This window comes from Pinus tabuliformis, chromosome 7 (assembly GCF_031772625.1).
Source record: "Pinus tabuliformis cultivar Carrire ecotype Pingquan chromosome 7, CPIR1, whole genome shotgun sequence".
NCBI classification, from domain to species: Eukaryota; Viridiplantae; Streptophyta; class Pinopsida; order Pinales; family Pinaceae; genus Pinus; species Pinus tabuliformis.
In genome coordinates, this window is record NC_142293.1 from 754,290,545 (window position 1) to 754,301,174 (window position 10,630).

The window sequence follows — 10,630 nt, forward strand, 5'->3', positions numbered from 1 at the left end:
GTATTAAATTTGAAATTAATGAAAATTGAGAACTGAATCATAAAATTTGAAAGTAGATTGTTTTGAAATCTCCATGCCTAACCCTGTTATTTTTTTTTGACCTCCACCTCTGATTCCAATGGTACCTACAAGCAGAAACCAAAGATTTACTAATTGTAGGTGTAGTTTGAGTCTTGACATCAGAGACAATGTCCATCAGATTGTTTACAATTATTGAGTAGGGATGTATTGTCCTTCCCGGGAAGGAACTATGTTCAAGATCTATACTATCTAATTATTATTTTTTTTGGTGAACTTAGAAGCAATTACTAGTCCTCTGAGAATAATATGGCAGGAGCTGACAGTGGCAATGGTCGTTCTCTAGAGCAAACTACTACTTGGGCAGTAGCAGTTATTTGTTTGGCATTTGTGGCCATCTCTTTACTTCTTGAACATGGTATTCATTATGCTAGCAATGTAAGGTTTTGCTTAGATTTCAACTGTGCACTTTTTGGTTTAGTTGAATTGATCTTACTTCGGTTCAGTTCTGCATTCAGTTTGTTTTGACTGGTAGAAATTTGATAAATTTTGGCTTCTGAAATCACCAACAAAACACACTTTTAAAACCCAATATGAATGGCTCATATTCCATATGTCATCAGTGATTAGAAGTAGAATTATTGCTTTGGTTATTAGAGGAAAAGGATGTTGATAGAGGAAGACATGATAAACAAATCTGCAGGATTACAAGTTTTGAATTCTTATTGCATCTGTACTAATAAAGCCCTTTTCTGTCATTATATTTACAGTGGCTCTCCAAAAGAAATAAAAAGGCTCTATATGAAGTTCTTGAAAAATTGAAAGCAGGTAATGGATACTCGAAACCACTCATATCCACCATGTTGCTTCTTGTAGTCTATCACCCAAATACTCTGAAAATAATTTGAACAACAAATTTATGTTGTTTTAGATAAAACCTCCTTCTAAAATGGTTACATTGGTTGAACTTGACAATATCTATTTTATGTATTTAACTGATCTGCTTAGATTGCATTGGTAGCTTGTTTTGGATTTTCTAAATTGAATTTCAGCCTTTAATTTCAGGCAACTACACTGATTTCTTTTAGCACCTGCTGGCTAGAATTTCTGAATATGTCCTCTGAGCAAATATTTTTGAAAAACATCTTTTTGGGTTGCAGAGTTGATGCTTCTGGGTTTCATATCGCTTCTATTGACAGTTGGACAGAAGCCCATTTCCATGATTTGTATACCCAAAAAAATAGCTCATATAATGCTTCCATGTAAGAAGGACATTGATTCTAGAGATATAAAGGTGGAAGGGGATAATGACCAAGAAAAGGAGCGCATGCAAAAAATTCTATGGGAATCAATGTCTCCTAAGCAGGAGGTCCCATGGAGACGCGTCTTAGCTGCTTCTGAGGGTAGCCAACATTGTAGCTCTGCACATGTAAAGGCCAAACCCTTCTCTTAGTCTTAATGCGCATGGTTTCTTTATCCAGGTCCTATGATTCTTTGATTGATTTTACTGCCGAGATCGAGTTGATTTAGATCATCTTGAAATTAGATTCCCATACAAATTTCAAATATTTATTTTATGTTGGATTTTACTTGATAACTCTGTTGCTTTGTATTCAGGGTAAGTATCCTCTAGTTTCCCAAAGCGGCATGCATCAACTCCACATCTTCATCTTTATGTTGGCAATTCTCCATGTGTTATATAGTATCTTAACTATCGCACTGGCAAGAGCAAAGGTAGGTGGAAGGGGAGATCAATTATTTTGTCCAATAATGTTCAGTTAAATTCTGCCTTGGGTTTTACTGTTTTGACCTCTGCATGCATTTATATCCTCTGTTAATACTGAGATCTACAAGTCCTCTTGATGCCTAGATGAGGTGTTGGAAAGAGTGGGAAAGGGAATCAAAAACTCTGGATTATGAGTTTTCAAATGGTGAGTTGATGTTCTTTTATTTCTTCTCCCTTAACTGGGTTGCTATGGAATCTTATTTACTCCATTCTCTAGAGACTCTTTAAGTTGAAAAGTAATAACTCGTTCGAAACCTGCCAATTCTAATTGGGATATACTGTGTTAGTTATAGGCTGATTGGTCAATGGATCCTAGTTCAACTTCAGTTCACCTATATTCTAGAGAATAATTTGGAGATTGCCATGAAACTGCAGGTTCCTAAATATGTTAAGAACAGAGCTATAGAAATACAAGACCATTATTGTGAGATTTGTCTGGATTTGTCCGTTATAACCAGCGCATATAACCACTAGCTACAGTGTCAACACTACTCTTCTAACTTTCTACCACATCATCAAATGGCCATTACATCAAGTCCTGGAATGATGGCTTTGCAAATGAAAGCAGAGTAGGACTGCAATTATTTTTTCATGAACTAATAGCAATGTATGCATACAATAAATATTGATATGTTCAAAAACAGTATGCAAGATCAGAATGAAAGTAAAAACTAGCATGAAAAAGGTTTTTTAGCCCTGAATTTATGGAAAAGTCTTTTTGGAAGACTCACGTGTTTTTGAAGCTTTCTAAGTCTACGCAAAATTATTTTCGGCCCAAAACTTTCAATTTCAAATGACATGAGCAAAAATGGAACCTTATCTCTCAGTTTGTACTGACTCTTTAATTTCCTTATTAAACCTAGCCTTCATTGTCCACCTTGAGGGTGACACATTCTGTAATTTGAATATTTAAACGTGTCACTCTTCTGTATATAAATTTCAAGTAAATTAGGTGACAATACCATCATCCTTATGAAATGGGAAAAAAATTATTGGTTGGTTTTTCATTGATGTAACATATTTACGCCGTAAGGCATTTCCATCTGAAATCAACTCCCCTCTCTGCCCACCTGTCATCCTTGTAAGCCACACGATTATATGTTAGACGATTGCAACAATTTCAGCCGTGATTCAAAGGGGTTACAAATTATTTGCCCAAACGGTTTGGGCGTTTCATTTGGCATCTGGTCATAAACAATGAATAGTTTCATCCCTGCAGCTAAACCGGGCTCCACTACTACATGCGTCCCACGAACCCTGTCATTCCCTCCCTGAACACTTTCGTTATGCATTTCACTGCGATTTCTTGGCCACTGCTAGGGAGAACGCCCATATAAATCTTCCCAAATCCCCCTGGTCCAAAACATATATGCATTCAACAGTAGTGCATTTAATGCCGCTACTGGTTTCATATTGTTCCCCAAAATCTAATCCAGTACGTTTCTTTGTCCACTGTTTTAAATAATACTGTGTATATATAGACTACTCCATGTGAACAAAGAAAGTGTTTTAACAGGAGATAAAAGAACTTTTGTTTCTACTTCAATTCGGGCATTTTGTGTGTGCGCTTTTTTAATTTCCATAAAAAAAAAGTGTTCCTGTCCATTAAATTGGAAACAAACAAAAGTGGCAAATGAAAAATTAAATTGGAAACTAAAATTTTAGAACCATTGAAAATTGAAAGCTTTGTATTAAATTTGAAATTAATGAAAATTGAGAACTGAATCATAAAATTTGAAAGTAGATTGTTTTGAAATCTCCATGCCTACCGCTGTTATTTTTTGTTTACCTCCACCTCTAATTCCAATCGTACCTACAAGCAGAAACCAAAGATTTACTAATTGTAGGTGTAGTTTGAGTCTTGACATCAGAGACAATGTCCATCAAATTGTTTGCAATTATTGAGTAGGGATGTATTGTCCTTCCCGAGAAGGAACTATGTTCAAGATCTATACTATCTAATTCTTTTTTTTTGGTGAATTTAGAAGCAATTGCCAGTCCTCTGAGAAGAATATGACAGGAGCTGATAGTGGCAATGGTCGTTCTCTAGAGCAAACTCCTACTTGGGCAATAGCAGTTGTTTGTTTGGCATTTGTGGCCATCTCTTTACTTCTTGAACATGGTATTCATTATGCTAGCAATGTAAGGTTTTTCTTATATTTCAACTGTGCACTTTTTGGTTTAGTTGAATTGTTCTTACTTCGGTTCAGTTCTGCATTCAGTTTGTTTTGACTTGTAGAAATTTGATAAATTTTGGCTTCTAAAATCACCAACAAAACACACTTTTAAAACCCAATATGAATGGCTCATATTCCATATGTCATCAGTGATTAGAAGTAGAATTATTTTTTTGGTTATTAGAGGAAAAGGATGCCGATAGAGGAAGACATGATAAAAAATCTGCAGGATTACAAGTTTTGAATTCTTATTGCATCTGTACTAATAAAGCCCTTTTCTGTCATTATATTTACAGTGGCTCTCCAGAAGAAATAAAAAGGTTCTATCTGAAGTGCTTGAAAAAATTAAAGCAGGTAATGGATACTCAAAACCACTGATATCCACCATGTTGCTTCTTGTAGTGTATCCCCCAAATATTGTGAAACTAATTTGAACAATAAATTTATTTTGTTTTAGATAAAACCTCCTTCTAAAATGGTTACATTGGTTGAACTTGACAATATCTATTTTATGTATTTAACTGATCTACTTAGATTGCATTGGTAGCTTGTTTTGGATTTTCTAAATTGAATATCGGCCTTTAATTTCAGGCAACTACACTGATTTCTTTTAGCACCTGCTGGCTAGAATTTCTGAATATGTCCTCTGAGCAAATATTTTTGAAAATCATCTTTTTGGGTTGCAGAGTTGATGCTTCTGGGTTTCATATCGCTTCTATTGACAGTTCGACAGAAGCCCATTTCCATGATTTGTATACCCAAAAAAATAGCTCATATAATGCTTCCATGTAAGAAGGAAATTGATTCTAGAGATATAAAGGTGGAAGGGGATAATGAACAAGAAAAGGAGCGCATGCAAAAAATTCTATGGGAATCAATGTCTACTGAGTAGGAGGTCCCATGGAGACGCGTCTTAGCTGTTTCTGAGGGTAGCCAACATTGTAGCTCTGCACATGTAAAGGTTGTTGGAAGAATCACCGCACCTCTATAGAATCCGTAATTTCCACCCTGGGGATCCTAGTTACTGGTTTATAATGTTTACCAACACCTGCGGGTTTTGGTGTAACGGAAAACCTCCACAAAGGCCAAACCCTTCTCTTAGTCTTAATGTGCATGGTTTCTTTATCCATGTCCTATGATTCTTTGATTGATTTTACTTCCGAGATCAAGTTGATTTAGACCATCTTGAAATTAGCTTCCCATACAAATTTCAAATATTTATTTTATGTTGGATTTTACTTGATAACTCTGCTGCTTTGTATTCAGGGTAAGTATCCTCTGGTTTCCCAAAGCGGCATGCATCAACTCCACATCTTCATCTTTATGCTGGCAATTCTCCATGTGTTATATAATATCTTAACTGTCGCACTGGAAAGAGCAAAGGTAGGTGGAAGGGGAGATCAATTATTTTGTCCAATAATGTTCAGTTAAATTCTACCTCGGGTTTTACTGTTTTGACCTTTGCATGCATTTATATCCTCTGTTAATACTGAGATCTACAAGTCCTCTTGATGCCTAGATGAGGCGTTGGAAGGAGTGGGAAAGGGAATCGAAAACTCTGGATTATGAGTTTTCAAATGGTGAGTTGATGTTCTTGTATTTCTTCTCCCTTAACTGGGTTGCTATGGAATCTTATTTACTCCATTCTCTGGAGACTCTTTAAGTTGAAAAGTAATAACTTGTTGGCAACCTGCCAATTCTAATTGGGATATACTGTGTTAGTTATAGGCTGATTGGTCAATGGATCTTAGTTCAAGTAGTTTGGTAAACAGTTTGTTTGCCAACTATGTGGGTTCAAGTCTCTAGAGACATGTTGTAAGTTGCAACTGGCCTATTTATAGTACTTATGAAATAGTTGTAACTGGTTTAATAGTGATAGCTGATCTTTCAAGTTACTGATTCTCCAAAAAAGTCTTGTTTCAGTTAAAAATATATATTATAAGTCGATTGAGTAATGTTTTTAAATATAGAAGATTGAAAGGACACGGAATGAATATTTTGGGTTGGGTAACTTTTTGAGCGTGTTAAGAAAACTATATATTGAGGCAATTGCTTGCTTTATTGGTCCAAGCAGATCCTGCAATTTTTAGATTAACCCAAGAAACCTCATTTGTAAAGCGCCATATGCCTTTATTGAGCCGAATATCGATTCTTAAATGGATGGTAAGTATTTCATACTTGCAAATTATCTATGGATATATCTGAGTTTGACATTTGCATGTTAATTGAGAAATATCCAGTTCTGGTTTAACATCAATTTTCCTTGGATTTGCAGGTATGCTTCTTTCGATAATTCTTTTGGTCAGTAACAAAAGTTGATTACCTGACCTTGCGCCATGGCTTCATTGTTGTAAGTCTTGATAAATTTAAATCATCTTTTCCATTTCATCTTTGTTATATCAGCACCCACATCATTTGTGTAAGGAATCTGATTAGTACTATAATTTTATTTATTTATTGGAACTGTATAGGCTCACTTGACCCCAAATAGCAAGTTTGATTTTCATAAATATATCAAGAGGTCATTAGATGATGAGTTCAAGAGGGTGGTTGGAATCAGGTTAGTAAAGATTTCCATGTTCACAAAAGCTTTGGTCTTCAGAAATAATATTAGGTTTCCTTCTTGGGCCTTGCTATGTCAACTTCCTGGAATGTTTTGAAAATCCCCTTGAATTTTACCTAAACAGAGGCCTTTTGATGCATTATCTGCAGTCCTTCCTTGTGGGCTTTTGCTGTAATTTTTTGCTTCTTAATGTGTATGGTAAGTCTTCAAGACTCATCTCTCCTGCCAAAGACATAATTTTGCATATTCATAAAGCAATTTTCGCTTTTGTTCAATTAATATTTTCTTTTGGATTGGATGTGTTTCTCTGAGCAGGATGGTATGCGTACTTTTGGCTCTCTTTTGTTCCCTTAGCTGTAAGTAAACAAAAGTCTTAGACTAATAGGATTGTCTTATTGATGATGTGAGTTAATGGCCTGGAAAGTTTCTTGATTGAATTCTTCAGGCTTATTGCCATTTGATCTTGAAAATGCACAGACGGTTTTGTTGGTCAGCACAAAACTACAAGTTATAATAACAGAGATGGCCTTAGAAATTCAAGAGAGGCATGTTGTAGTTCAAGGAACTCCCATAGTGCAGCCAACAGATGAACTTTTTTGGTTCATTCGTCCTAAACTTGTTCTTTTCTTGATCCATTTCACTCTGTTCCAGGTATCAAAATTATTTTCACACCATTGCCTCATTGACAAATTTTATTTCTGAATCCTGTTTACTGAATATTCATGGAAATGAAAATGCTTTGATGGTTAGTAAACTTACCTTATGTTCTGTAGAGTGCTTTCCAGCTTACTTTCTTCTTGTGGATATGGGTAAGCACTATGTTCATTTAGTAAAGAATGAACTTTTGCATGTAGAATCATTGGATTTACTATTATAACAATGGTAACATATTGCAGTGCTAGGTTTTCTAAATCAATCTTAGTTTACACAGCTAAAAAGTTTCAATTTTGATCCCTCTGTCCACCTTATTTAAATTTGACTTCATTCTTGCAGTACGAATTTGGCCCAAGATCTTGTTTTCATGAGAGGTTTACTTTCATCATAGTAAGAATTATCACAGGGTAAGTATGCAACATAGAGACTAGTGTGCTAATTTATATTTTTTGGGTACATGTAAATAACATTCTAACTTCCAAGCAAACTTCATCATTTTAACTATTTGTTTTTTATTTATTTAATATCATTATCTCTTCTTTGACTTAGCACTAGTTGATTGTTTTGCAGCTTTAATATGTGTAAGGAGAATATTGAGAGTGACCTTATTACGCATCTGATAAGGATTACCTTGGGTTGCTTGTGTTTGTTTCTGGGGTTGTTGTGCAGTTTCTATGTAGTTACATCACACTTCCACTTTATGCCCTTGTGGCACAGGTCAATCTACTCCATGTTCATTGAAAATACAATCAGTTTAGGTGTTTGACAGGATCGATTGAACTTGAGAAAATGTTGGCTTATATAATTACAAAAAAGGAGAGTTACATTGTCCAAGTATTCACTTAGTATATTCACCTGGTTTATTTTGTACAGAAATAGATTAATCAAACCCTACATTATGATATTAAATATCTTACTTGTACTGATAAAATTAGAGATAAGGTGTCACCTGATAATGCATTAACACAGTTGTTTAATGACACCACTTTTGATTTTTTTTGGTTGATTTTGCCCAAAATATGAGTAGAAATTGTTAAAACCATAGTTTCTTATTAGAAATAGGGGAAATTTTAGCTTTAAGTTGTTGAATTTTCACAAACCAAATGTTTAAGGGATTTTTCAGAACATTGAATCCATTTTTGTACTAAAAAATAAAATGAAACATTGTGATCTCACCAAAAATCGTATCATCAGATTTCAGTGAAACAGTTAAAAAATCACCTCATTAAAAAATAGTTAAACTCATAGTAGACAAATTTATCAGGAGATAGAAAACAGTGGAGTTTAATTTTTCTTTTGTACAACAGTTATCTCTCTATTGAGAGCTTCAGGTAAAGCCTCAGAGGATTTTTGAATGAAAAGTATGACCACTCTAAAATATGCTTCCTTTTGTTTGTTAAATTAAATTTTGTTGCAGTCTGGAGCCTTCCAGAAAAGCAGAGAAATAGAAATGATGATTTCTCTTTAAATCATTTTAATTTTATTTCTTGATATAACCCTGTTTGTTGATAGATAGAGAACATTCATTTTACCCTGTTTGTTGATAGATAGAGAACATCCATTTTTGGGGCAAATTTTGTTTTTCCAATATGTACAAATGTTTTAGTGAACTTTTGGATCGTTCAAAAACACTATGTTCTAGTTAAATATCATGTATAAAGGAATATGCTCTTAAAATATGATGGGATATTTTTATGCAGATGGGATCTCACATGAAGTAGGCAATATTTGAAGAATAGAAAACCAATGCTTTGAACATATGGCAACAAAATGCTCAGAAAAAAAAAAAAAAAAACGAGATAGAAAGTCAAAGCGTTCTTCCCTTGGTTTCACAAGCAGATCAATTGTGTTTTCGGGATTTCAAAGCGGAGAAACAACTCCAATCCATGGATCTTCTCCATTGCATTTGCTCCGAAGATAGAAAACAGCAGGAGACATGGAAACTACAGATGCCTCTGAGAGATATGACCACTCAGAATCCAGTGCATCAGATTCAGAAATTGATGCATCTTCCTCTTATCCTCCCCAGCATAATCAACCTATTTTGGTTACCGAGGCCCCTGAGGATATAGAGACTACAGAATGTCCCAGTTCAAAATATGCACACACAAATGATGACAAATTTCCCTTTCCCAGAATATAAATGTTCCGTCCACATCATACAAAAGCCTGGTTCAAAGCCAATTTATATCTAAATTTTACTTATCTTCCATGGTAAAGTTTATCTTCATTTAAGAAGCAGAGAGAAGTGGACCCATAACAAACAGGGAACCAAAAAGGCATCTGCACATTCTACCTACATTTTGTTTCATTGAAAAAATAGCTTTCACTAAAATCTGTTGTTTAAATATTTTTAAAGGAGGAGCCACTTGCTTCTTCTCCTCTCCATTCTGTCAAATTCAGCTAGCACCAGTGCCATGATGGAAAGCCTTGCCATCGCACTATATGGGAAAGTATTGGGAAAGACAACACAGCAGGCCCTGCCACTAATGAAGCAGAATGACATATTCCTTAGACTTGCTCTTACCATCACGAGATCTAAAAAGTCTCTGGAACCTGGTAATGGTGGTCGGTAGTCGAAGATACCAGGACTCAGGAATTATATAGGTTGTGAAAACTAAATCTAGTTTGGATGCTTTTAACAATTAATTTTCATTCTTAGTTTTTCTTGACAAGATTTGAACATTATCAAATACTTTGATGGGAATCAAATACCTATCAAATTTATATGATTAATTAATTTATATTTTATAAATTAAATTAATAATTAATTATTTATCAAAAAAATACTAGTAGTTTAAGAATATGTATCTTTTAAGAGATTATATATTTCAATCTAAAATGAAAAACACTTATATTCATATATTTTTATAAACTTTTGTAACCAAATCTTACACAAAGGAATATATTTATTTCACAAACCAAAAAGTCTATACATATCATAACCATAATTTTAAAATTAAATTATAATTATTATATTGTAGAGTTGAGGCTTCTGTGATCCATAACAATTAATGATAGATTTTTCGGCGAAAATCACATGAGAGATCATTTGTCGACGCGTTTCGAACCAACCAGTGTGGTTCATCGTCAGGACAAGTTGAAAAACAGATCCAGCTTAGCCTGTTTAAATAGCTAGAGCAGAGACACCAACGGTTACCTGGGCCAAAAGTTGACTTCCGGAACAAGGTCAAATTTAGTTATAATAGGCAAAAACTAAATAAATAAATATATAAAAATAAAATCAAAAATAATAAATTATAAGGTCAAATTTAGTTGATTTTATTTTTATATATTTATTTATTTAGTTTTTGCCTATTATAACTAAATTTGACCTTGTTCCGGAAGTCAACTTTTGGCCCAGGTAACCGTTGGTGTCTCTGCTCTAGCTATTTAAACAGGCTAAGCTGGATCTGTTTTTCAACTTGTCCT

At 34.3% G+C, this 10,630-nt stretch overlaps 1 protein-coding gene and 1 pseudogene across 1 annotated transcript; both read left to right on the forward strand.

Annotated features, from left to right (window-relative positions):
- Window positions 1-327: 327 nt before the first annotated feature.
- Window positions 328-9,341, forward strand: LOC149249714 (MLO-like protein 9; annotated as a pseudogene).
- On the forward strand, window positions 3,818-4,873 carry LOC149249715 (MLO protein homolog 1-like). The gene is made up of 3 exons (XM_089457549.1): window positions 3,818-3,946; window positions 4,278-4,335; window positions 4,668-4,873. Exons 1-3 carry the CDS (start codon window positions 3,818-3,820, stop codon window positions 4,871-4,873), a joined length of 393 nt encoding a protein of 130 aa, XP_089313675.1.
- Window positions 9,342-10,630: the final 1,289 nt, after the last annotated feature.